The sequence below is a fragment of the Heliangelus exortis genome, chromosome 16, assembly GCF_036169615.1.
Source record: "Heliangelus exortis chromosome 16, bHelExo1.hap1, whole genome shotgun sequence".
NCBI lineage: Eukaryota > Metazoa > Chordata > Aves > Apodiformes > Trochilidae > Heliangelus > Heliangelus exortis.
The window spans coordinates 2,779,595-2,806,610 of record NC_092437.1 but is presented as its reverse complement, the minus strand read 5'-3'; the positions used below and the strand labels follow the sequence as shown (position 1 = coordinate 2,806,610).

The 27,016-nt window shown below is 47.1% G+C and overlaps 1 protein-coding gene across 1 annotated transcript; it reads right to left on the bottom strand.

Annotated features, from left to right (window-relative positions):
* Positions 1-1,283: 1,283 nt before the first annotated feature.
* On the bottom strand, positions 1,284-26,788 carry PRPF6 (pre-mRNA processing factor 6). Its single transcript, XM_071759395.1, has 21 exons — positions 26,650-26,788; positions 25,918-26,086; positions 25,124-25,242; positions 24,534-24,612; positions 22,156-22,332; positions 21,213-21,368; positions 20,469-20,563; positions 19,623-19,779; positions 19,256-19,418; positions 15,821-15,939; positions 14,901-15,119; positions 13,234-13,356; positions 12,427-12,548; positions 11,210-11,348; positions 10,109-10,228; positions 8,801-8,977; positions 7,908-8,041; positions 7,342-7,433; positions 5,398-5,512; positions 3,293-3,419; positions 1,284-2,495 (listed from the first exon to the last, which is right to left on the bottom strand). The coding sequence occupies exons 1-21, from the start codon at positions 26,718-26,720 to the stop codon at positions 2,343-2,345; spliced, it is 2,826 nt and encodes a 941-aa protein (XP_071615496.1). The 5' UTR covers positions 26,721-26,788; the 3' UTR covers positions 1,284-2,342.
* Positions 26,789-27,016: the final 228 nt, after the last annotated feature.

Sequence of the window (27,016 nt, the reverse complement as noted above, 5' to 3'; positions counted from 1 at the left end):
TTTAGGAAGAGGGAATGGGGTTTTTTAGGAAGAGGTAAAAGGAAGAATTCAGCTGTCCTTAGGAATGTCCCCTCCATGGGAAGGGAGAACCACAGCACACCCAGCACAGCAGTGCCCACAGGACCCCTGTCACTTGTTTAGGGGGCTGTATACAGAGAAAGTTCCAATTTGTGGGTGTTATAACCCATTTTAAAATCGAGAAGGACATCTAAGAAACATTAAGAAGCCCCAAGAGCTAAGAAAAACAACAAAAAAAAAAGGAATGTTCCCTGCCTGGGCCAAGGGAAGCTGCAGATGCAAAGTGGCCAAAGGAGGTTGGAGCTGTGAGGAGGTGGTAGGAAGCACATGGATCCTGATCCATGGATCTGGCTGGAGGGAGATGCTCCAAATACTTGGTTCCAGGACAGGAATGTCTTCAGGAGGAGCAGCCACGTCACTGTGATTCCAACTCTCCTTCCCCATCCCAACTCTGCAGTTCCAAACAAGAGCATCATAAGGCAGAGGAATTTCTGGACCACTGGCACTCAGCTTCCCCAAGATCATCAGCACTCCAGGAAGTGCCAGATGAACCCAAACACCATGTTTGGGTTCTCCCAGGGAAGCAGGATACAATCCCTGTGGCCAAGCACTCACTTGGAGGAGGAGGAAGAATAAAATCCACATGAGAAGCACAAGGGGCTGAGAACAAGCAGCATGTGCTGAAAAGAACTTCATGGAATTTTGTATCCTGCAGTTTCTGGCTCAGTCTTGAAATCCTGGTCTACAATGGTTCCTTCCCATATGTCCTGGCCCTCTGATGTCTCCATTCTCATCCCCAAGCTGCCCCTTTCCCCTTTGCACAAGCTCACCTCCAGGAAAGATGCCAGCAGTGGCCTGGAATCCCTGAGCAAGAGCCTCTCAACACCTCCCACTCTCCTTTGGGAACCTACAATTCCATGGGAGATCCATGATCTAGACTTTCCTGAAGGGAACTGCAGCTTGTGGCACCCCTTCACCAGCTGGGCAAGAGAAAGCACAAGAGTTTCTGTTAAAAACCCCAAAGGAAAACAGGGCTGAGCTTCAAGACCAACTGTTTCTACCCCAGTGTCAGAGATGGGCTCCTCATCCTGCCTGGCAAAACGTGCAGCACTTGCCCAAAGTGGTGGGATCCTGATAAATTCAAAGGTTTTTGCTATCAAACCCTCTCTTCCCAGTGAAAAAGCAAGCCCCACACACAAAGAAAGCATAAGGAAAAAAAAACCCAAGCTGTATTTTATATATATTGCCCAAACAAGTGGAAAGGGTTTGGTTTTTTTTTTCTCCTCCAGCTAAAGCCATTGTACAACTCACACAGAGACCTGGACACTTCCACTATCTCCTCACATAAAACATGACAGCTTTTCATTCAAATTTCACAAGAAAGAATTTTTTGGGATCAAAATAATACAAATCACAAGCATAGAAAATTGAAGACAACTCCTAAGGGTCCCAAACACAGAGCTTTTCCTGGACTGTTTTTTTTTTTTTTTTTCCATCTGCACTTGAAAAGAGTCCTCCCAACCATCCCAGCTGAAAGCTGCTGCCACTGTAAAAGAGCAGATTCTCATCAGCTCTGAATCAAGGCTGTTCCTCCAGAAGGGCCTTCAGGGATTGCTGGATTTGGTCTTGCTACTTTAAAATACCACTCTGCTTAATGAAATCAGACACCTAAAAGAATAAGGTTATACTATATACATTAAAAAAAAAAAATTGAAGAAGAGGCCTCTAAAAATATGCTCCTGAATTTCACAAAATGCTCCATCTACTCAGGTTTGAGGAACACCCCAGCTTGCCAGCAGAGCAACCAAACCAGGCTTGTGGCAAAAAAAAAAAATAGAGGAGCCAGCCCAGCCCTTCCCTTCCCTCTGCTGCTGGACTCCTCTGAGGACATTCAGTGTATTCCAAGTGACAAGGAACCAGGACATGAGCCAAACACTAAAGGAAGTGCACAAAGGCAGACAGGAATACATGCTGGGGAGGAAAACAGAGAGCTGCTGCACACCAGAGTCCATACAAGCACTAATTCAAGCTTGTATTTACAAGGGGGATTCAGGCATCCAAATGAAAATGCCAAGAGAGCCTCACAAGACTGCTGGTTTCTCCCAGGTGACACCAGTTCAGATGTGCTGCAGAGGCTGAGCCAAGAGCATGATCCCTAGGAAGAGAAGGCAGCAGCTCTTCTTTTTGGGAGAAACTTCTCTCTTATTGCCACCAATCTCCTGTCCTTCAAAATCTGTGCCACAGCCAGGAGGAAGGAACACAGGGGGAGCAGGAAAGCAGACAGGTCCTACAGAGATGAGCAATGCCACTGAAGCCAGCACACTCTAGAAGGTATTTTTAAGCTTGGCTGCCACAAGCACAAGGATCTCTCCAATCTTTTTCTGCCAGTTCTCTATGTCCTTGGAGACATCACACCAGAGCTCCCCGTGGCGAGGTTCAGCATTCTCACAACGCTTCCTCACCTCTTCTTGTTGCTCCTGGGAGGAAGAGAAATGACAGTTTGCAAGTTGCTTAATGCCCAGGTTTGTTCCAGCACAGAGCCAAGAAACTGAACAGCCCTTTCCCTGAGGTGAACACTTCCAACGCCTGCGGTGGGGTTTTAATTTTGGTTTGGTTTGGGGTGTTTTGTTTTTTTTTTTAAAGGCAGTACAGAAGGCTGAGTCAAAATCCAGAGGCAGCAGCTCTCCTGGCCTTGCTGAACAAAGTGGACAAATTACAGTCAAGGAGGTTTTGGCTCCACCAGAGAGACTGCAGCAGAAACTTCCTTTTCATTACCACCTGCGTGAGATCTGTCAAGTGAGAGGTCTCTCTGAAGTCAGAAGATAAACACTCCCACCATTTCAGTAATATCAGGCAGTAAAAACTGCCACAGGAGATAAGAACAGGCTGTTCCTCTGGGCTGTGTTCACGTGCAACCTGTACCTGACACTTGTGAGGAAACAGGACCAGTCACACAAACCCAGCATCACGACGGGAAAATCTCCTTGGCGAAAACTTGCATTTCACAGCAGGAAGATTGATTTCACAGCTTTTTGCACAAACTAGCATGAGTGTGGACAGCAGAGCAGCCTGACAGACAGCTCAGCTAATGACAGAGCCTTTTACAAACCACCCCACAGGCCTGTGCATGCTCCTTCATGACCAGGCGTGACAGCCACAGCCTCATCCCTGAGCCACGCAGCCAGCGCTCAGCCCAGCACTGCAGCAACCCCTGGGACAGGGGAACCAACACCAGCCAGGGATTCCTGCTCTTCCCAGCCACACACACACTCACCTCTGTGCCATGCTGGAGCTCAAACTTGTAAAAGAAAGCCCAGGCATCCCCCAGGTCAGAGTCGATCTTCACCGTGCGGTGGAACCACTCTCTGGCTTTGGTTATTTTACGTTCGCTCCAGAAGAGCCTGGGGAGAAAAGCAGAAAATGAGACAAGCAGGAGCCTCTCAAGCACCCCAACCTCCAGGCTCTACAGAGATTTCAATTCTTTGCTCTCCCCATGGAGGAAACAAGCAGATTCTGGAGGTATCTGCTGATTTTCCTCCCCCTCAAAAGGGATACGAGAGGTGCAAAAAGAACTCCCAGTGCTTCCTCTCCACTCTCCCCCCAGCACACCCAGCTGACTTCACCCCAGAAAGAGACAGACCCCCTGACAAGGAACCATTACACTCCCAGCTTCAGCCTGACTGTCAATTGCTTCATTTTGCTGTTCCAGATGTGTTGCAGAGTCAGGCTGACATACCTACACCTGTCTCCAGTACCTTCATGCTTCGAGGTGCTCTTAGCCTCTAACAATTAACTTCAAAAATCTGGGAATGGCACCAAGGCTCCTGCAGCCACAGCTGGGGGGGGGGGGGTCACAGTCCCAGCCCCCCAAACATGCTCAAGTGGAGCAGACCTGTCTTGTCAGCTCCACACCATCAGGAAAGGCTCAAAGCCCTGCCTGGCAACCAGCCCCACTGCTGCCATTTCATAAAGGTGTTGATGGACTCTCCATTTCTCCCCAGTAATGGACCAGCTGAGTCAATAATCTCCCAGTTGCACTGCTCTGCATTAAAGAGAGTTCATCTGAGCTGGTAAGGTCTTTATCAAATCAGAGAGACATCCCCCATAAAAGGCTTAGGCAGTCATAAAATTATACAGCTTATGTGATTGTTTTTAAGCCCTATAATACTCTTGATTGTTCCCTGTTAAACAAACTGTGATTTAAAAGAGCAGGGGCAATGGCAGCAGAGGCTCAGCACCTGCAGGTAGTGGCCATTTTTTTGTTAGAAAATGTTTTTTCACAGCTGTGTGACACAGTGGGATTCCTGTACCTACAACACAAGCCCTGATGGGAGGTGGGAGCTGTTTGTGTTAGGATTAACTGCTAAACTCTGAGGCTGCACCAGAAGAAGCCTGGAAGCAGTTTTCATAAAGCAAAAGTTAATATTTTTTTCCTCACTTGCTGCTAAAGCTGAACAAGTCAGCTGTCATTATCTGGCAGAAGGCAGCATTGCAGTCACTGGAGTGTATCCTACAGTTTTCTTTGGCTTATAAAAAAAAGTTGTGAAAGAATTGAGCAATGGTTTGGGCAAAATGTTGCTGGCATTAACCTCTTCTGGTATTCACAAAGGAAGAAAAGTTTCTTCCAACTCTGAAGGCTGCAGAGCCATTCACACATCAGATCAGAAAGGACATGGCCTGAGTCAGTTCTAACAGCAGTTTTTCATCACTGAAAGCCTCACAGTTTAATCTAGACAAGGAAACAATTCCTAAAAAATTATCTTCTCATTTCAGAGAAGGAAATTACAGTAGGGCTGGTACTCTGTATTCCAGGAAGGGCCAACAACTGGAGAAAACTGACACAGCAGAAATTCAGGAGGGGAGAACACTACAGCAGCACAGAATCTAGCTCAGAGTTAAGAAAAAAAAAAAAATCTGACAATCTAGGACAGAGAGAACAGATGAAAATACACAGTCAACCACATCAAAAATGGAATAACCTGCAAAGATAGTCCCTGTTTTCCAAAACACAAAACACATCTAAACCCACTGAATTAAGCCTCAGTCACCTGCAAGCAGACTGCAACCAAGGGACACACAGCAATTTGCAGAGTGCCTGTACCCAGGGCTGGGAAAGGACTCTGTGTGACTGCACTGCAGTCCCAGGCTCAGCAGAGGAGGCTGGGGGAGGCTGACAGCCCCTGCTTCCCACCAAGGGAGGGATCTGCAGAATTCCCAGGAGACAGCTTGGGAGCTGCTGCCTGCCTGGGGCTGACGGGAGCTGCTGCAGCCAGGACCACAGGGCTGTTGTGCCCCAGTGCAATGCTTCACCAGGGGAACAGCCACACACACACACACAAAAAACCAGGAATTTTGAGTCCATCAAGCACAGGAACTCACTTGGCCACAGCCAACAGGACATGTGGGTCGTGCTCACACTTCTTCAGAGCATCCACACTCTTGGTCTTGCGTTGCGGTCGCGCCTCGAGGAAAATTGCCTCTGACCAGAGGATCCCTTCAAGTCAAACAGGGAGAATCTTTAGTTTTGTTTCTGAGATTAACCCTCCCCAGCACTGCTGCCCCCACCCTGCTGGTTACCCATGCCCCAGCCTCACCTCAGAGCACTCTTTCTGCACGGAAACTGCCTCCAGTACTCTGAATTTTTTTAGCTACCCCGTGCACCAGGCTGGACCTTCCACTCTGAGGGTACCAGAACCCTTCAGAACTCCCCATGCTGGTGAACCCCCAGCTCCTGCCCTTCAGCTGAGACACTGCAAACAGTGGAAATCAGCAACTCAGAAGTGGAAGACATCAATCTGTCTGAAGGGGAAAACGGCAGTGGCAGGAGCTGTCCCAGGAGGTGTGACTTGGACCATTTGGAAGATGTCTCAAAGGTGCCAGAGAGCACCAAAGTTTTACTGATTTTAATCCCTGGTTCCTTTGCCAAAAGCCAGAAAGGAAATGTGCTCAGAGAAGCATGAAATCTTTGGTTTCTCATGTCAACCAACCCTACCTGCTGATCACTTCAAAGCAAAGCCTGAAAGCTTCTGTCTGCCAGGACTCTATCAGTGCTCCTGCCTCCCATAACCTCCCCCAGGAGCACACACCAGCTCTGATGGCTGCAGTGAGGCTGGGGCTGAGCTTTTCTCTTCTTACTCTTCATATAGAAAGTCAAACCACATTTTTCAGGCCCAGTGGCAGCTCAGTTTTACTCTTTGTGCAGACTGCCTGCATCAGCCATAAGCAACTGGGCACCAGTTTAGCCACTGATGGACACAAGTCTCTGGTTTACATGACTGCAGGCATCCAACAGATTCCTGGAGGCTTTTACTCTGCTTTGTAGCAGTTTAAAATAGTTGGGAATTATTTTATTTAAACAAAATCTGCAGATCCTGCTGCCCATTTCCATAGCAACAGGCAGATTCTGCAGAAAAGCCTGTGCAAACACTCATTAAGCATGAGGTCACTGACAAAAAGTGGGACTTGGGTGGTGCTGCTCTGCTGACCCCCTCAGAAGGTGAGCAGCTTGCAATGAGTTTGTCATAAAAGTCATTTAATTCCCAATTATTTTTGCTGGATTTAAGCAGCTGACAGTTAAACACCTTTCAAAACCCAGCCTGAAGGCAAGCTAAGCAGACTTGCCCTGCAGCAGACTTCTCCAGTTCAGGATTACATGACTTCTTCTCTCCCAAGATGTCAACATGTTTAAATAATTAAGTCTTCCCACAATTCTGTCACAAAATAGGGCAGCATTATGCACTTTCTCCTCCCATCCCAAGAGGCAAATGTTTCCACTGCTGGGTAGAACCAACTGACTTCCATTAAGTGACCTATTGGCCTTTTCTTAACAGAGTTAAAATTATCAAAGCCCAGGACTAAACATTTATGGCACATGATTCTCTTCTCCTGTAAGCCAACAAAGGGAAGTGTCCCATGGCTGGCTGTGCTCCAGTGAGCTTCCCAGCTACCACCACTCACTCTTTCAACTCTAAACCTTGGCAGACTTCTGCCAGCTTCAGAGAAAAGCCACCCATATCCAAGATGCTTTCCCAGGAACAAAGTGCAGACCCCAGACCCAACACCACACTGGGTGCTGCAGCAAAATGGAACCAACCCCAGACCCCTCTGGTGTGAGGTAGCAACTGGGATTATTTCACAAAAACCTTCAACATCTCATTTACAGAAGGATGGCTGACAGTTCAAAACACAGGATTTTGAAATTTTTGATTGAGAAAATCTCAAGGATTTTGAGCCCTGGCCTACAAGGACATCTTGGATAAAAGATGGGCCTTTATCACCTGAGCAAAACAACTTCATTGAAGACAGAAATGAGATCCAGCTCACCTGAATTGGGACATTCCTGCAATGCCTTGGCCATCAGGGTGTTTGCAATATTCTTTAGCCCAGCTCTGTACTCCAATCTCACAGACTCCAACCTGGCAGAGAAGAGAATCAGGGGGGGAAATAGTTATGACAACAAATCCACTTTGGAGAGGCAAACAAAGTCACATGAAGGTCACTGGAAATCCCAAACATCTGCCCATCTTCTGAATATGTGGAGGTGACTGACATCTTCCCATTCCTCTGTCTAAAAATAAACCTGACCTTTACTCTATAATCAAAAACAATCTGAAAAAGGCACTATAACAAAAATGAAAGCTCCTAAGTGCTGTCTGTGCACCACAGCTACCAGTCAAGTGGTAACGAGTCCCCAGCTCCTTCCAGTAGCTACAAACTAACCAGGATCAAAGCATTTTTGGTATTCAGGAAAAGTGGGTACTTAAAAGGAAACTCTAGGCTGGGGGCACGGTCAGAAGTTCCAGGCTCAAATGGCTGAGAAGATGTAAAGAGAGGCCTGAAGAATGCATTGGTTTTGCAGCCCCAGATCAGCTCCTCTCCACACAACTCACCAGAGGTCTGGATTCTTTGGATTCTTCAGGCGAGACTTTTCCAAGATGGCTCTGGCTCTAGTCAGCTGCCCAACTTTCTCCTCCAGCCTGGACAGCAGAAGCCACAGGGGTATGGAATGAGGACACTTTTTCAGCTGTATTAAAAAGAAATAAGTTGATAGGTAGATTTAAAGTTAAAAAACAACCTGATAGTTCCTCTAGAAAAGAGCTTCCCTTCCTGCATCCTCCTGGAGGGTTTCAAAGAGACAAAGTTGATGACTTTGCTCAAATTTCTCTCAGTCTCACAGCACAGCAGCTTCAGTCAGGTACATAACTGAGACTGAGCTGTCCCCACAGCAAAAGAATCCTTAACCACACACCTACAGCTTGTGCTCATCTGGAAATGCAGAGCTCTAGCACGTCCCCAGAGCAGAGGCTGCAGGGAGCAGGCTGCCTTTCAAGCTGGGAAGTGGTGAGGATATCACAGGGCAGGAACTCTCCTGGCTGAGGACTTTCAGAAGCACTGACACCCAAGGACAGCCATTACCATCTAAAAGAGGCAGGAGTGCTCTGTGGGCCACCTCCTCTTCCTGCAGGCATCTGAGAGCTGGCTTGGGAGGTTTTTCTTTTAACAGTTCTGCTTTCAGGCTTGACAAGTCTTGGAGAACTATCCTGCAATGACTTTTTTCCTGCTCTCAAGTAAGCAAAACAAAATTTTGCATGTGGATACTGGGTAAGAGAAATCCTTGCTGTTTATTTCAATGTTCCCATTTATTTTATTGCTGTTTTAACCAAAAGACAGAAAACAGAAATCACCTCTTCAGTTAGTCTGGGACAGAGCCTTCTCTATTTTGATTCCAAGACAGAAATCTCTCCAGAAGGACAGAGCAAGCTTGCAGTAACACACATCTTACCCCTTGATTATAGGCCTCCCTTGCTTTCTCTACCAGCTCCTTTTGCTCCTCAATTTGTCCCTTCATCATCCACAGTTTGGGGAAGTCCTCATAGTGCTTCAAGGCTTCCTCACAAAGCTCCTGGGCTGCAGCAATGTTTCCAAGCACCCATTCTAATTTCACAGACTTCATGAAGACCTGAGAAGGAACCACAGTGGTTGAGCAGCAGCCATTGAAAAATTAAGTCTGAGTTCCCACTTTCATGAGAATGTTATAGATTAGGGCTTAAAATAACATAAAAAATAACACCAGGATTAAATAAAAGTGGGAACAGATAACAATGAGGAAGGTAAATGCAAATATTAAAAGGAGTTGGACCACCATGATCCATCTGTATTTTTACCTGCTAGTACAGAGTGGGCATCTGGATAATATCTGTACAAAAAGCATTGCTTTAAGAGCACAATTAACAAACTGGAGCACAATCTCATCTCCTTAAAGCCAAGCTACAAAGACCATCTATGCCTTCAAGCTGTCCTGTTAATCACAAACTGTTACAAACTTTTCTGTACCCAAATATCTTTCTTTGCCTACACAGGAAGCCTCAGTGGTGAGACCCATTAGAGACCAAAGATTGTTTCACCACCCTTTGATCCCCATCCTCCCATTCCCAAACTTCCCCCACCAAGATGCCACAAGAGAGGCTTCAGGTCTGAGACCAGAGCTTCAGCCCCAGCTAGAGAGAAGCTCCCTGAGTGCCAAAAGAGGAAGAGGAGAGTGTGAAAGATCTTGGATGAAGCACAAATTTGGGGGGAAAAGGCAGAGGGGAACCCAATTTTTTTTTTTACTCACACAAGTTAAAATGGTTCTGTATGAACAACTGAAAATCAAAGTTTATCATACCAGAACTCTGGAGATAAACTCAAGGATGTAACTTTAAATAACAAATTCAACCAGAGCTGTAACACAGCATGTACAAGTGAGTCTTCTGTGAAAGTATTTTCTCTTTTTTTTTTGTTTCCAAGACATGCTTTCATGCAACACCAACAGCTGCAAATGAGGAAATTCCTCACTTTTGCCATTTCTGTTAAAAACCAAAACCCTCTACTTCATCTTAGCCCTTTTTTTTTTTTTCCCCCACCATGCCATGACTGTGTTGCAACTGGCTGGAGAGCCTCTGCAGCAAAGCAGCCACATGCCTGCAAAAGGCAATGGCAGGGAGCCAGCTGCTCAATCACCACAGCCCAAGGATTGAAGGAACTTCTTCCTCTTCAACTCCCCCGTGGCCAGAAGAGGTCTCAGCCCCCCCAACCTTTCTCATGTCCTCACCCTTGCAGTGGGAGCACTGCTTCTTGCTTTTGCCAGCAGCCTCCTTGCTCTTTCATACTCATTGTTTTCTGACTCCAGCTTGACAGCAGCCAGCCAGATCTCCTCACTGTTGGGGTTGGCCTGCAAGAATACAAAATGACAGACAAATGCATCCAGTGAATCAACAGCAGATTTAATCCTTCGTTTGATCCAGATTAAAATTGAAATCAGAGCTCTGTCAATCCACAGTAGGATTTTTTTTCTCCCCCCTCCCCGTTCAAGCTCCTCCCAATCTTCTTCTGACCTTTGAAGTTTACAGAAAGCCTCCAAAACAGATGCTCCACACAAAGCTCCATGCCACTTGAGAAGTTGGATGCTTCTCAATTGTTGAAAAGCATTAATGAATGCTTCATCTTCTGAACTTTCAGCTTAAACACTAGAAAGATCATAGGGTCTGCCACAATGAGACCTTCATTTTGTTTTCCTCCAGCAAAAATTTAAAAACTGAAGCTTGGATTCCCAACTGAGGGCTGTGAAAGCTGCTCCAATAAAAGTCATTTCAGAGACAACGTTAAGAAGACTTCAGGATGGCAACAAAAAGCAGCAAGAACAAGTTCTGGAAGTAAATACCTTTAAGCTTCCATCTCAGAACTTGTCATTTTGTTTTGCTCTCACTTAGCTTCTCAGTCTCACATTCAGTGTCAGAACTGAATCACTCTGCCCATCCTCCAGCATCCAGCAGATAATTCCCTTCATTTTGTTGTGCATTAGTGGCTCTGCTCCAAGCTGTCACCTCATGGAGTGGAGCAGACCACTGTCCTTTCTGCTGAGGTGACAGGTGACCCAAGGCAAGGGGATTCTGATCCCTGGGCTTTGTGGGAACCACGGCCATGAAATTAATAGTTTTGTGAACTCCAGACCTGGCACAGTGCTCCTAAACAAGCAGCAACACACTCTGCTGCTGTTTGTCAGGAGAACATTTTGTCACTTTAAACAATGGAAGAACAGCAGATGCCCCCATCACTTTGAAAGGCAGCAGGGCTCAGGTGTTGACAGGAAAAGCAAACTCTGTGTTCTGTACCAGTTGTACCTCACACCATCACACAAATTTAATGTACCCACCTGGAAAGCCAGGGCCAAAATGCTCCTGGCTGCTGGCACATCTCCTGCCAGCCACTTGGATTTGGCTCCCATCAGCCACAGCACTTCTGCTTTGGGACAGTGAGCAACAGCTCTCTGCAAAAGAGCCTCCAAGGATTCCCTGAGACAAGAAAGAGCAAGTTACAAGCCCTGGAAACACAGCCAGAGGGGAGAGCTCTCACACACCATGTCCACTATCACTCAGTGCTATAAACACAGTTGCAAAGTCCAACGTTGTAAACCTTGAGAAGTGGTTTCATAACAAGGAAAGGGTGAGGTCTTTTTTCACAAGGGTTCTGAAATCAGCAGCTGACAAAAGGCTCATTGTTCAGACACCTTTGTTTGATGGCCTCTGCAGAAAGACCTGCAGACAAACAGCTCATTTGTCTTGGAAGGAGCCATTCTGCTTCCCAAAGCAGAGCAGAAGCTGAGACAGGAAGTCTTTCAGAATTATTAGATCAAGGTGGCTTGATCCTAGTGAATTTTTCTTCTCCGCTGGAAAAGAGACTTTTCAGTAGAACAAGGGGAAAAAAGCACCCCGGGGGAACCTGGGAGGACAATACCAAAAGCAAACACATGCTCATTGCAAAAAAAGCTTGAGTGAGGAAGAACATCACCTGCAATCCCTTCCACACTGTTGGCTTTAGTAAGGATGAGTCCACTTAGTCAAGTGGATTACTGCACAGATGATTTGTTCTGCTCTAAACTTTGGGCAGAAAGCTTCAGGTGTGTAAAGCTTTATGAATAATTTGTAAAACAAAGAGAGCTGAGCTGTGACAGTGCAACACCAATCTTGGCACGTTCACAGGCTGCTTCATCAGAAGATACCAGAGATGTTTGGATACTCTGAGCAATGAAGTAATTTATGAACATTAAATTAAACACATGCTGGATATTTCCAGGTGATTTGTATGCCCCATTTTTTCTAGAAATGCCTTCTGAAAGATGGCTGTCCCTACCTTTATGCAGTTATTTTTACCAAGCAATCTCTATTGACAAAGAACTTTTTATAACTTGATAAAAACCAAAGGTGGTCTGACCACAACCATAAAAAAAAAAAAAAGAGGGTCAGACCTGCAAACAATGCCACTGACTACACAGGACAAGACACCACTTCAGGGCTGATTTTGTAGGGGTTTTTTCTTCCTTCCTATAGCAAGAGGGAACCCCTCCACCCAAGGCTTATGCAGCACACATACCTTGTGCCATGGTTCTTCTCAAAGTAGGCAGCTCGTAGCCACACACTCTTCTTGCTGGGGAAGACTTGCAAGGCATAGGCATAAATGGCCCGGGCACACTCCAGAGCATTGTGAGCAACACACTGAGGAAAAACAGCTCAGAATCAGGTCAGCTGAGGGTTGCAATCAAGTGCAAGAAAAGAATCACCCAGAGTAATGAGCTGGGGCAACACAGCAGTTACCAAAAGGTTTTTAAAAGGAAGCACAGGGGAAGTTTTCAAGTGTTCCTCTGTTGGAACATAAATATCACTGGGACCAACACAGACCAGCTTAAAGCACCAGTAATGCACTGGAAAAAAAAGTTTATTTTCCAGCAAGACTATAAGCATCACAGCACATGCTGCAAGGCCAATGAGGTGGCCATTTCTCATGAAGTATAATTTAGTTTTTAGTGCGTGTTCAAACTACTCCCCTAAAGCAAAGAAACCCTGGTAAAACTTTTCCCCACTCCTCTGTCCAGTTTTACACAAACTCTTGAGCTATGGTGCCCATGCCTTGAAACAACTTCCAGTTCCTTTAACCAGACCTCATTCTTTTGAGGTCTCCCACACACCCACAAACAAAAATCCCAGCAAATAATTTCTCACCACACCAACTTTTTGCTTAGTATGAACTCGAATCTGCAAAGGAGGCAGCCTGGCCAAACACAGGCAGGTTGTGGGAATCACTTCCACTGATTAGGAAAGGGCATTGTCCAGGGCCCAGTCCTTATTTTTCCCCAATAAAAAAAAAAAAATAGCACCAAAGCAGCCCCCCAGCTGGACATACACTGTCTGCATCTTCCATCCAGGTGTGCTTCCGATCTTCTTCCTCAATCCCAATCCCAATCACAGCTCTCATGATTGCCTGGCAGGTGGCCACACTGCCAGCTTTATCACATTCCTCAGCATCCTGGGGACAAGAGTAAAGCTCTGTTCATTCTGAGAAACCAGCACAAGAAATAAAGATTCCACAACAAGCAGCCCCTCATGTGCAAGCAGACAGTGTGGGTCAGTGTCACATTAAAACTCTTTATTTCTCAGGTTTATCTTGAGGCTAACTGGTGAGCCTAAACCCACAAAGAAAGTGCTATGGATGAAGTAAGTGTGACAATTAATGACCTTTCTAGCCAGAAAAGTCTCATACAGCTCCACTGACCTGCCCTGGGCTGGGCCAAGCAAAGACCTGACCAATAAGCCTCAAGAATTTAAGAAGAAATGTTAACAAACCTTCTTCCAGCTTTGGGTTTATTACTAAGTTTCAGTAAGGGCTGAGCATTTACTCAAGTTAAAGAAATACACCCTCAGCACTGTGAAATTAAACATGCAAAGGCTCCCTCACCAGAGATCTATGGAAAAGTGGGGATTTCTGACATCCCAAGCATGTGAAAAGCCAAGCATGTCCTGCTTAAACTTGTTACAAACACCTCTGATCAGGGAACAGACATGAGAAGGAACTTGAGAAGACAACAGTGCAGAGGCTGTGGTGTTTTTATAGCAGAACTTGAAATTAACCTTTAATTGGTTTACTGCTGGACAGAAAGTTAGTTTTTTAGATGTTAGCAAGGATGCCCACTCAATACTTTCCTCACTTTTAATACTCCTCCTCCAAGCAGCATGCCAAAACTGGTTTGCTGCCTTGACCCTCTGCAAGTGATGATAGCAATAAACTGGTTTGTTTAAAAGATCTCTTAAACAAAGCCCAGCACACATGCAGGAGGAAAGCAGCTCCTTTATGACCTGAACATCAAGCCATTCAGCTGGCAAGAGTCCATGAAGTGTCAGAAACTTGAGAAACTCCAGCACCAGAGCTTTGCAGTGTGACCAACATACTGGAGACATCTTTCCCCCCCTTGAGGAAAATTTCTTGCTGCTTTTCTAGCACAGGACACCAGAAATCCATTGGCCTGGGATGAACCTGAACAGAGGTCACGTTTTGGGCTCCCCACTGTCCAACACAGCTCCACATGTCAGCTGTGACTACTGCACACAGCCTCAGGACTACCAGCCAAAGGACTAACAGAGTATTTCCTGTCTGCTGAACATGCAATATTTGTATTGACTTCCTACAGCACCACCTGACAAAGGCTTTTCTGGCCAACAGAAACATTTTAAGCCAAGAGAGACATATGTAAAAGATACATAAATCCTTCAACTGGAGGCTTAAAGCCTCTGTCCTGCTTAAGGCAGCAGCTGCTTCAACTTGAAGCTGGTCATCTTCCAAGAGAGAATTAAACCAGACATTCCTGAGTTTAACACACATAATGTTACCCCAGAGTATCACCTAACCATGGCCTTGGCTCCCCTCAGCTTTTGAGTCTCACCTCTTTTATCTTCACAAGGATCACCACTGATAGGCCCAGTGCAAAAATTCCTCCACCCTACAACACCTGAAAACATCCGAACCAGAACTCAGAGAGTTCCCACCTGGCTGTCAAACCAGGACCAAGCCAATACCTGTATCCACTGCTCTCTGTTGATCTCCACACCATTAGCCCTGAGGGATGTGATGGCTCTGTCAATGATTTTCTCCACCATCTGGGTGTTCCCATTGGCTTCCTCCAGCTTGGCAGCAGTGATCCAGATGTGACGATCCGTCGGGATGTTCTCCCGGGCTTTGTTGAGGACTTTCCGAGCGTTCTCGTAGGTCTCCAGCCTGGCCAGGGCCAGCCAGAGCTGCCAGGCAACAGAAGATGGGAGTTGAGTTTTGATTAGAACAAGGAGATGAGCAACAAAAGATGTCTTGCAGATTAGAACAAGGAGTGAACAACACAAGAAGCCATTCAGATGAGGAGGAGGAGCTGACAACGCTGCCGGACGGCAGCCACGGCCCAGGGAGAGCAGGAGCTCTGTGCTGTCTGCTCCTGGCTGGCAGCTCTCCTCCTCCAGCAGCAGCAGCAAATTAGCAATGGAAAACCAATTAAAAGAGTCTGCTGCTGTCCATAAAGCTCAATCCTTATCCCAAAGAGTTCATCTCCACTCACTGGGCTGCTGCAGCCCCGTCCACATCACCTTCCAAAGGGGTGAAGCTCTGGATCAGCATGAGAGGAAGGGATAACTCTGGTTTAGATTCCCCCTCTTTGTTTTCCTCACTGCTGAGGCACTGAACATGCAGACAAACACAGCTAATTGGCTGCAGCAGGCACAGCAGTGCACTGGTGTAACTAACCTAACAATTACACAGAAAATGAGGCATGTAATGACCAGCAGGCAATTAACTGTGGAGAAAACCAGCACAGTCCACTTCACACCACAGCCTTCTCACAGGGCATGGTAGAAAACTCACACTGAACTCACTCTGCTTGATTTCAGAGCTCTGCTCCTGACCTGAAGCAGTGTAGAGGGGGTTTGATTGAATATTTTTTTTTAATACTTACTTCAACACTGGTTGGGCAGCACTCCACAGCCCTGCTCAGCATGATCCTGGCATCCTCAGGTTCTTCCAACTCCACAGCTGCCTTCCACAAACGCACCGAATTTGGAACATGCTCAAGGGCTAGAGAGGCAAAACAACTCTGTCAACCATGACAACACACTTTAAAAAATAATAAAAAAATACAGTTCTCTTTGGTAAAGATGATATATTGAAGCCTTTGTCCTGTAACAGATGAAATTTCCTGAAAGAGGGAAGGAAGAGAACTGTGCTCCGCTCAGCTCTTGCTTCAACAATGAGAACTTAAAAATCAGAAAATAAAAACCTTACTTAATTTTAATTGGAAACAGGCTCTTTGGAGAGCTAAGGGCTTTTCCTCTGCACAAGCTGGAATTACATCCTCTTCAGTGAAACACCTCGCTGAACAAAGCCTCTGCTTTCAGCAAATTAGCCTATGCAGGATCTTCAGAACTGGGTAGATAATTGTGCTGGGTCTCCCTTGACACAAAACTAACACCAAACCCATGTTGCTCAGATGCTGAAACATTCCTGTCACAATTTAGTATTCCTGCAGGCATCTCCTGACAGGCTAATGTCAGTTTAGCTTCCCCCAAAAGTTATTCACCAACTATGCAAAAATAAAACAGGATGCATAAAAGTTACTGCTGATGCCCTAAGAGGCACTGAATCCAAAGTGTTTCTCCAGCAATGCAACGTGGGCTCCATCTCATTAGGAGTCTCTGAGGCTTCCTGAATCTTGTCCAAGAGTTAGCTACTGCTGGCAGAAACTGCATTCTCTGCATAATGCCCTAAATGTGCTGCCTGAAATATTAAAGTCTGAACAACAGCTTTTCTCAGCCTATCTCTTCCTAACCTTGTAGTCTGAAGTGACATTGAGAAAATAAAGGGTTTTTTTTTTTTTCAGTCTTTTGTCACTCACACCATGGATTACCAGTATTTAGCTGCATTGCAGTGGTAGTTCCACTGCTTCCATGGTGACTGTACACAAACATGCTATAGTAAGAGGACTGAGCACATCCTCCTTCAGAAAAGCAGGAATAATTGCAGGGACACAGAAATGGGTGAGAACAGGCTCCTAAAACTCCTTTGGAACCAGCCAGGCTCCCGGGCAAAGCTGTTCCTTGAAACATTTCTGCAAAGGCAGAGGCACAGTGCTGAGCCTCCACTTCAGAGCACAGCCCAAGCTCTTCAGAAAGGCACAAGAGCATTAACCAGCAGCCTGCCTGGGGGCTGAGGCACCAGGAGAGCTTTCTGAAGCATTTCCAGTGAACAGCATCAGCCTGCAAGAGCTGGAAGCATCACTCAGCAAGACAGGACAGGTTTTCACAGACAGAGAATTTGTCTGTACCTCAAGATGTTGTTTTAAACACTCAGCTTGCTGGCTCTCCAGTCAGAGAGAGGCATTAAAAACCTCAGGTGGGAGAAAACCAGACACAGTTTGAATGCTCACACTTCAGTGACCTTCCCTGGCAGTCATTTCTTGGTTTAGGGGATTTAATGGGTTAAAGCTGCCACTTCAGGCTGGCTGTACAAACAGCTCCCAGCAGCAGAGGAGCACTGTGGGGCTGGTAACAGGGAGAAAGTGGAGAGAGAATGAGAAACCACTTTCCATTCCACTCACAGCCTTGTACCAGAGGTTAAGTAGATGGATCCAAAAACCAAAGCAAGAAATTATTGGGTTTGCAACATTTAAAGCAGAACCCAGCACTTACTGCACAAGTCACTGCTTTCACAAAAGATGTTCTCTTCCCAACCTGGACTCAGAAATCTCACCCTGCTCCTGTTAAAAGTTTTTAACTTTTTTTTGGTCAGCATCTCTTGTTCTTGAGGACACACAGTGTCACAGCAGCAGTGCCACACTGCACTGCTCCACCAGAAAAAGCTATTGAATGGCAAATGTCTGAACATTACAGCTGCAAATCAAGAGACCACTGGGTACCTTGCATCCACGAGAGGTCATTTCACCAGAGATGCAACAGTAAGAGGCAAGGGGCAGTTCAGCTCCAATACTGCAGGTTGCTTCACAGAGTAAATGCATTAAACCCAAACCTTTTTCCCTATCTGGGTTAAAATCAGGAGATAGAACTGACACAACTCAAGTTATGAAGGATCTAACCTCTACTGAGACAGGTTAATTCTTAATCAAAGAATTAACCCCATGAAGCTGCAAGGAAGATGTGGCAGGAGGGCAGCACAAACTGCTGTGACAAGGCAGAATTGTGTGAAAAGGTGGCAATGCCCCAAGGGCAGCACAGCCAGAGGTGGAAGGTTTCAGGTACCCTGGAGAGAAACTGTCCTGGATCTCACAGCCATCTGAACACCTTCACAGCTGACACTGCACCCCAGAGTGAGTCCTAGGCTCTGCCCCCTGCTCCTGCAGCAGTTCATAGAATCACAGAATCCTAGAACTGGCTGGGTTGGAAGGGACCTCAGAGCTCATCAAGTCCAACCCTTGCTCCACTCCCCCCGTGGTTCCCAGCCCATGGCACTGAGTGCCACATCCAGGCTCTTTTGAAATATCTCCAGGGATGGAGAATCCACCCCTTCCCTGGGCAGCCCATTCCAATGCCTGATCACCCTCTCTGCAAAGAATCCTTTCCTAATATCCAACCTAAACCTCCCCTGGCAGAGCTGAAGCTCTGCCAGGGGAGGTTTAGGTTGGATATTAGGAAAAAATTCTTTAGTCTGTGCCCTCTTATCCTACTGATATCTGCCTGACCCCCCCCTGGCTCCAACCTCCTTTCAGGGAGTTGGAGAGAGTGATGAGGTCTCCCCTGAGCCTCCTCTTCTCCAGCCTCAACACCCCCAGCTCCCTCACAGGACTTGTGCTGGATCCCTTCCCAGCCTCCTTGCTCTTCTCTGGACCTGCTCCAGCACCTCAATCTCCTTCCTGAGCTGAGGGGCCCAGAACTGGACACAGGACTCAAGCTGTGGCCTCCCCAGGGCTGAGCACAGGGGCAGAATCCCTTCCCTGGACCTGCTGGCCACGCTGTTCCTGAGCCAGCCCAGGATGCCATTGGCCTTCTTGGCCACCTGGGCACACTGCTGCCTCCTCTTCAGCTTCCTGGCAATCCAGACTCCCAGCTCCCTTTCTGCCACTCTGTGCCCAGCCTGGAGCTCCCCATGGGGTTCTTGTGGCCAAAGTGCAGGACCCAGCACTTGGAATGTTGAACCTCATCCCGTTGGGATCAGCCCAACTCTCCAGTCTGTCCAGGTCCCTCTGCAGAGCCCTCCTGCCTTCCAGCTGATCCACACTTCCCCCCAGCTTGGTGTCATCTGCAAATTTGCTGCTGATGGACTCAATCCCCTCATCTAAATCACCAATAAAGATGTTAAATAGAACTGGGCCCAACACTGATCCCTGGGGACACCACTGGTGGATGGTCCCATGCTCCCCAGGGCTGAGCAGAGCTCTCACCTTTCCTCAGGACACGTTTCTTGGCCCTGATGTCAGTCTCCAGCTCAGCAGCTCGGATGTAGATCCGGACAGACTGGGGAAGGTGCCGAACAGCCTGAGCCACGACAGCCTTGGCTGTGTCCCCAGGCTGCAGCCGTGCAGCCTCCAACCAAACATCTTCACTCTGTCAGGAAAAGGAGATGTCAGCCTTGAGATCCAGACAAGAATTCCAAAAAAACAAGGATTTAACACCAGGGCTTCCAGCTAAAGATGTGTTCTTAAAGTCCTGTGGATGGCAAAGCTGAACCACACACAGGCTGAGACAAACTGAGAGGTGCTCCTGCTCACAACCACAGCCTTTTCCCACTGCCCTGCAGAGAATCCTGACCTTGGGACACATCTCTGTTCCTTTCATGATGAGGTTTCGAGCCACTTGGAGCTTGCCAGTGACCTCCTCCAGGCGTGCTGAAGCTATCCAGGCTGGGGGGTGGTGGGGATTGGTCTCTCTCACAGACTTGAGGAGCAAACGAGCTTTCTTAATATCACTGGAGGAGGAAGCAGGACACACAGGAGAAATTTTTCAGCATCCCAGCAAGCAGCTCTCCTCAAGCAATGCTCTACAGACAGTCCTGCACAGCTCCACTTGTAACTGGGACCTGAAATGCTCCCATACTGGTGACCACACGCTCCCAAAACAAGGTTACAAACAACATGTTTACACAGTGAGAACCCAGTGAAAACCAGTGAGCTGTTTAAGCCAGATTTTTAGGGAATTACAGCTGGGCACTTGGCACTGGAAGCTGAGAAGCAGAGGTATTAACATCACTTCACAGATGGCTTTGACTTCAGTGGCAATTCCTCACAAAACCAGTGCCAGCCTTCAGGTTAAAGATGTTTTCAGAGGCAGTGATTCAAGCCTGAATTAGCAGCACACAGGGCCAATTAACCAGGTTACTTCCTCTTGGCAGGAAGCCACATGCTGCCACCTCTCTGGAATCTTAGTCCAGGGACAGAATAAAACCAATCCCCACCAGTGATGCATCCAGGTCAGATGCTGATTACATCAGCTGCAAGACAATGCCAGATCTCCTGTTAATTCACCCCCAAAAAACTCACCTGGCAGCTTTTAACAAATTAAATGCTAGCTGACAGCCACCCACTCAGACAGAGTCCCCTTTCTTTGCAGGATTGCAGCCACTAAGAGGATAAAGCAGTTAATCCCTCTTAAACTTACTTAATGTCTCCTCCATGGGTGGGAATCATGGAATTCAAGTCTGTCAGATATCCTTTTGGATCCACAACAGTCTGGCCACTCACAGAGTCTGACACCTGGAAAAGTCAGGTCAGAGCTAATGAAGTGACCACTCCCAGCCCCACAGTCTGCCTGCACCCCTGGAAGACTGGAAAAGACACTGCTGATGCATAAAAATATCCTAGATATTTATCCACATGGCTAAGTGGAAGGAGGACAGCACAAAGCCTTGCTATGGAGCTGTTTCCCACCTCTAAAACACAGGATTTCAATGGTAAAAATTCAGTACCACTAAAAATGCAGAGAACAAGCAGCTTGGCTTTCAGTCACCAGAAGGTCTTGCAGCTAAACCCCATCATTAGATTTAGGTGGGAAAAATCCATGGGGAAAAAAGAAGCCAACAACAATTTAAAGCAGTGTTCTCCAGCATTTTGTGCTGCATCCCTAAATGGGACTGAAGAGATGCTCCTCGTGGTGAAACCTGCTCTGGTCCAACAGGGCAGTCTGCTCCCCTGTACTGAAAAATCCCAGAGAAACTTCTTTCCCAGGAAATTCTATAGGTAGAGAGGGCATGAGGAGCTGGGGAGGAGGAAAACAAGATGATTTCACAGCTGAACCTCTAAGACTCAGGAGAAGGAAAGACTTCTGTAAAACCAGGTCTTGAGTAGCAGCACAAAACCAACCCCAGGTACCCCTGGGACAGCTTCTGCCTTCCCACATCCTCACCTGGCTCAGCCTCATATCCATCAGGGTGTTCCTGGCTTGCCCAATCTTCCTCATGTCCAATTCACCTGTCCCAGGTGTCATCAGCCCTGGTGTCATTCCTCCTGGGTATGGAGTATTCAGGCCTCCTGGATACGGAGTGTTCAACCCCCCAAATTGCTAAAAACAAAGAGAAAAACTTGCCTGAAACCTCTTCTGAGAGTGCAAAAACATCTTCTGAGAGTGCAAAAAAATAATTTGGTTGATCTGCACTTTTCCAGGGGCAGAAAGGTCCAATCCAGGCACTTCTGAGGCAGTGGTGCCCAGAGCAAGAGAACCTTTTCCATACAGACTTTGCAGTGGGGGTAATTAAGCAGGTTTAGCCAAGTCAGCAAAATAAGTGGCAAGAAAGTGACAATTTTGACCATAAACACCCAAACCCAGCAGATTTAAACCACAATATCCATCCAGTTGTCCCACAGGTGCCTGGTCCCACAGCCCATAGTGACCCACAGCATGTAGCAACAAGCTAAATTCCTTCATTTTCAGCTGATAATTAGGCAAATCATTTATAACAGGACTGCTCCAGGGTTGAGCAAACCATTGGGTGAGGTTAACCTTTCCCTGTCCTCTTTTTGCTAAACACTGGAAGAGAAACAGGGGCTGGGGATGCCCCCCAAAACTCAGCATCACCATTTTACAACCAGAGGAAAGGGAAAGAAACACTTTTACCCATTTCCCACCCAAGAACCAGGTTATCCCTCCCCATCCCCAAATTTTCTCTGGACACAGCTGTGCACTGCAGGATTCTGCAGCCAAAAGCTCCTCATCCAACAACTCCTTTCCCAGCTTCTCAAACTACAACAATTTTTTGGTCGCGCATCACTTTTTTTTCCCCTAAAACCCCATTTTTTTCCCTCATTATCAACTCCAGGCTCTACCTGGACCAGGTTTGCCTCATACTCACTGTCTGGCGTGGGTCCACAGAGGTGTGGTTCTCCCCTGACTGCAGGTGCTTTGCAAAGAAGCTGTCAGGGACAGGAGTCAGCTTCTCATAGCGGGGGTTCCTCTGCCTCTTGTTCCTGGCATCCCCAACCTCAGGAATACTCAGCCACTCCTCCTCAGTCACCTCTGCCAGCTTCCTCTGTCCCAACGAGACCTCTCATCAGTCTTGGGGGTAAAATTCATTAAACTGCACTTATTCCTTCATAAATTTGGTTGGTTTTTTCCCCCTTGAAAAATTGAAGGCTTAAAAGTAAAAAAAAGGGGTTTTTTTCCTAGCCCGAAATATCAAATAATTCAACTGAAGGGGGATTTTCCTCCTGACTTCTGATCAATTTGGTAATTAAACTCAGGGCTGCAAATGTGCTGATGAACCTCAGTGCCTGCAGCATTATTGTATTGCTAATCACTGCACAACAGCTCAAACAATGCATTTTATTCAAAATATTTAGTCAGGTGCTGCTCAGCTGCTCTTTCGGTGCCAACACAGCCTCAAGCCCACAGCAGCCTCTCCAAAACTGAGCTGAAACCACAATAAACATAAAAATTTGCATGAATTTCACCACATTGTGCACCCACAAGTGCCCAAGAGGCAGAACCACTGCATCCTCCCCCAATATTTGGAAAACTTGAAGACTTAAAAGTAAAAAAAAAGGTGTTTTTTTTCTAGCTCGAAATATCAAATAATTCAACTGAAAGAGGATTTTCCTCCTAAATTCTGATCAATTTGGTAATTAAACTCAGGGCTGCAAATGTGCTGATGAACCTCAGTGCCTGCAGCATTATTTTATTGCTAATCACTGCACAACAGCTCAAACAATGCATTTTATTGAAAAAATTTAGAGTCAGGTGCTGCTCAGCTGCTCTTTCAGTGCCAACACAGCCTCAAGCCCACAGCAGCCTCTCCAAAACTGAGCTGAAACCACAGTAAAAATCCAAATTTGCATGAATTTCACCACATTGTGCACCCACAAGTGCCCAAGAGGCAGAACCACTGCCTTAAAGAAAGACTTGAAGACTTAAAAGTAAAAAAAAAAGTGTTTTTTTTTTAGCCCGAAATATCAAATAATTCAACTGAAGGAGGATTTTCCTCCTGACTTCTGATCAATTTGGTAATTAAACTCAGGGCTGCAAATGTGCTGATGAACCTCAGTGCCTGCAGCATTATTTTATTGCTAATCACTGCACAACAGCTTAAACAACACATTTTATTCAAAATATTTAGAGTCAGGTGCTGCTCAGCTGCTCTTTCGGTGCCAACACAGCCTCAAGCCCACAGCAGCCTCTCCAAAACTGAGCTGAAACCACAATAAACATCAAAATTTGCATGAATTTCACCACATTGTGCACTCACAAGTGCCCAAGAGGCAGAACCACTGCACCCTCCCCCAATATTTGGAAAACTTGAAGACTTAAAAGTAAAAAAAAAAGTTTTTTTTTTCCCAGCCCGAAATATCAAATAATTCAACTGAAGGGGGATTTTCCTCCTGAATTCTGATCAATTTGGTAATTAAACTCAGGGCTGCAAATGTGCTGATGAACCTCAGTGCCTGCAGCATTATTGTATTGCTAATCACTGCACAACAGCTCAAACAACACATTTTATTCAAAATATTTAGAGTCAGGTGCTGCTCAGCTGCTCTTTCAGTGCCAACACAGCCTCAAGCCCACAGCAGCCTCTCCAAAACTGAGCTGAAACCACAATAAACATAAAAATTTGCATGAATTTCACCACATTGTGCACTCACAAGTGCCCAAGAGGCAGAACCACTGCATCCTCCCCCAATATTTGGAAAACTTGAAGACTTAAAAGTAAAAAAAAAAGTGTTTTTTTTTTTAGCCCGAAATATCAAATAATTCAACTGAAGGAGGATTTTCCTCCTGACTTCTGATCAATTTGGTAATTAAACTCAGGGCTGCAAATGTGCTGATGAACCTCAGTGCCTGCAGCATTATTGTATTGCTAATCACTGCACAACAGCTCAAACAATGCATTTTATTTAAAAAAAATTTAGCTGCTCAGCTGCTCTTCGGTGCCAACACAGCCTCAAGCCCACAGCAGCCTCTCCAAAAGTGAGCTGAAACCACAATAAAAATCCAAATTTGCATGAATTTCACCACATTGTGCACTCACAAGTGCCCAAGAGGCAGAACCACTGCACCCTCCCCCAGTATCTGTGTTTATTGACTTATTCCCCCAAGGGACAGCAACCCTAATTAGCAGAATCTAATCACTTCCCTGCTAAAACCCCAAACCTGAGCAAAGCAAAGCATAACACCCCCCCATCTCCACAGGTAATGAAGATTTAAATAAAAAAAAGAGATATTTCAGACATTTCTTACCTTCAGGTCAGAGAACTGCTGCTGGATTTTGGGTCTCTCCATACGATATTTCTCTATCTCCTCCTTTTCCCGTTGTTCCCTGAGGAAAAGGAGCAGGGAGCTCATGCTCAGCAGCTCTTAAAAAAGTGATAAAGCATAAAACAAAGCTTTTTTTGCTTTTTTTTACCCCAAGCTTAGATGCTCAGCACTTTGAGGGAGATGTCTATGAAATGTCAGACACCTCCAGCTCACCCCTCACCCACAAGACCAGTTTGGGACTTTATCCACTCCAACCCTCCCCAGCTTCCCAGATATTCCATGGCTTTTCCAACAATTCCCAGTGGGATGTGGCAAAACCCCCTCAGCATCTCCCCACACAAGCTGCACTGACCCTTAATTATCTGTTAATTAACCCTCAGAGCCCCTTTGAAACTTCAGACCCACGATGGGATGGGATTCCCACATTAAAACCCAAACTGAGTGCTCATCCTGCTGAAAATTATTGGAAAAGGGGGAAAATCTGACCTGGGAAGTGGCAGAGGTGAAGGAAAACTCTCCCAAAAGCTGACCAGGAAGCATCCTGTGCCAGCACTGGGTTTTTTTTTCCCTACCTCCTTTCTTTCCTGCGTTCATCCATCCTTTTATCCAGAGCTGCATAGATGGCATCAGCTTCCTCATCATCCTTCTCATAGGGGCCACTGGAAAAGAGGCTCCCAGCATAGCCATTGAACTAGGATTTGGGAAAGAAAGGGGAAAAAAAAGGAAAATTAACGTTACAAAGAGCAGGACCCTCAGTTTCAGGCTCCCAGCCCAGGCAGGGACTCTGAGGAAGGAGCAGGCTGCTCCCAGCACACCCCAAAACAAAAGTTTTCCTCTCCCACCCCTGTGTCTGCTGCCCCTGCAACCACTTGAGAAGCAAAACTGCTTCAAAATGGCTCCTCCTCAGCAATAAATGAGCCATTTCCTCCCATTAACCCCATTTTTTAAGCTACTGAAAGCAAACAAGAGGAACAACACAGCATTGCAGTAACCAGTGTGGGGTTTGAACTTCACAGCTCAGAGCACAGGAGCTTCCCCTGTGCAGAATAAAAAAAAATTCACCCCCCACAGTCCTTAAACTCCTATTTTCCTCACAGATTTCTTCCCAAGACTCTCAGAGCTCTGGATAAATAAACCCCAAGGTGTGAGCCAAGACCACTGAAAACCTGCAAGCACTCTGCATTTATATTAAAAGAAAAAAAATAAATAAATAAAAAGGAAAAAAATGAAGACCTGCTGACAAAACACAGGAAATTCTGGCCTGGAAACCTTGGCCAGAGGACCCAGAGAAAGAGGGAGCTGCAGGACTCCTCCTCCCCTCTGAGCAAACCCCCCCTAGGCTGAGGATGAAAAAAAACCTCATCACCTCATCGTAGTTGGTGTCGTTCAGATCCTCATCATCATCATCAGCCGTCTGGTTCTTTTTCATCTGATCCCCCACGGTCCTTTTCCCCGGGGGGGCGTGACGATCGTCCACGGGGTCGTTGGCATCGCGGGCGGGGCCGATATCGGATCGGGTGGTGAAACCCGTGGCCCTGGGGGCAGAACCCAGCAGAGCCGCTCAGGGGGCTGCAGACACGGGCAGCGCGGCCAGGGTTTTGCTGCTCCAATAAACTCGGGGTCCCCAGAACCTCCTCCCCGTCCCCTCCCCAAAGGGCACCACCTGGGGGAGGGGAGGAGAGGAGGGGGGTGGGGGGTGACCCCGAGGCGAGGCCACCAACACATCAAAAATAACTCAGCCAGCCCCAGGCCCTAAAACCTCCTTTATACCGCTGCCCCCACCCCCACCCCCGGATTTGATGAGTTTTAAGAGGCCCCCTGTACACACGAGGTTACAAAATCAGGAGGGACGCGGCCCAAAGCATCGCAGAGTTTATCCCCCTGGGGCCAGCCCTGGATTTAAACCCCAAACCGCCTCTCTGAGCACTGGCGGGGACCACCTCGTAGCAATAACACCTAAAAAGCCGAGCAGGCCGCCCGGCACCCAAGAGGGGACGAAGAAGAAGCTCTGAGAGGAGGGGGAGAGGGAGGCGGAGGGGGGGGGGGGGGGGGGGCGGCCAGGCCTAGGCCCAGGCTCCAGGAGGGGAAGGCTTCTCACCCACGGCCCAGCCCCGGCACGTAGCCCAGGGGCGCGGGCATGCCCAGGAACGGCTTCTTCTTCTTGTTCATGGTGCCAGGGGAAGGAGAGGAAGAGAAAAACCGGGGAAGGAACCGCGGGGTCCGAGCAGGGAAACGGCAGCGGCGACGGTGATGGCGGAAATAGCGTAGAGATGAGGAGGGGCCAGGCGGCACTTCCGGTCCTGAGGGGAGAGCAAAGCGCCCCCTGGCGCTGCGGAGGTCTCAAGGGCGGGGGGTGAGCGGTGCGCGCATGCGCAGAGCGTCCCTCGAGGGAGAGGAGAGAAGAGGTGTTAATTACTGCGGTAATTAGTGAGGTGATCGGGAAGGGCAGGGAAGGGGCAGCGGGG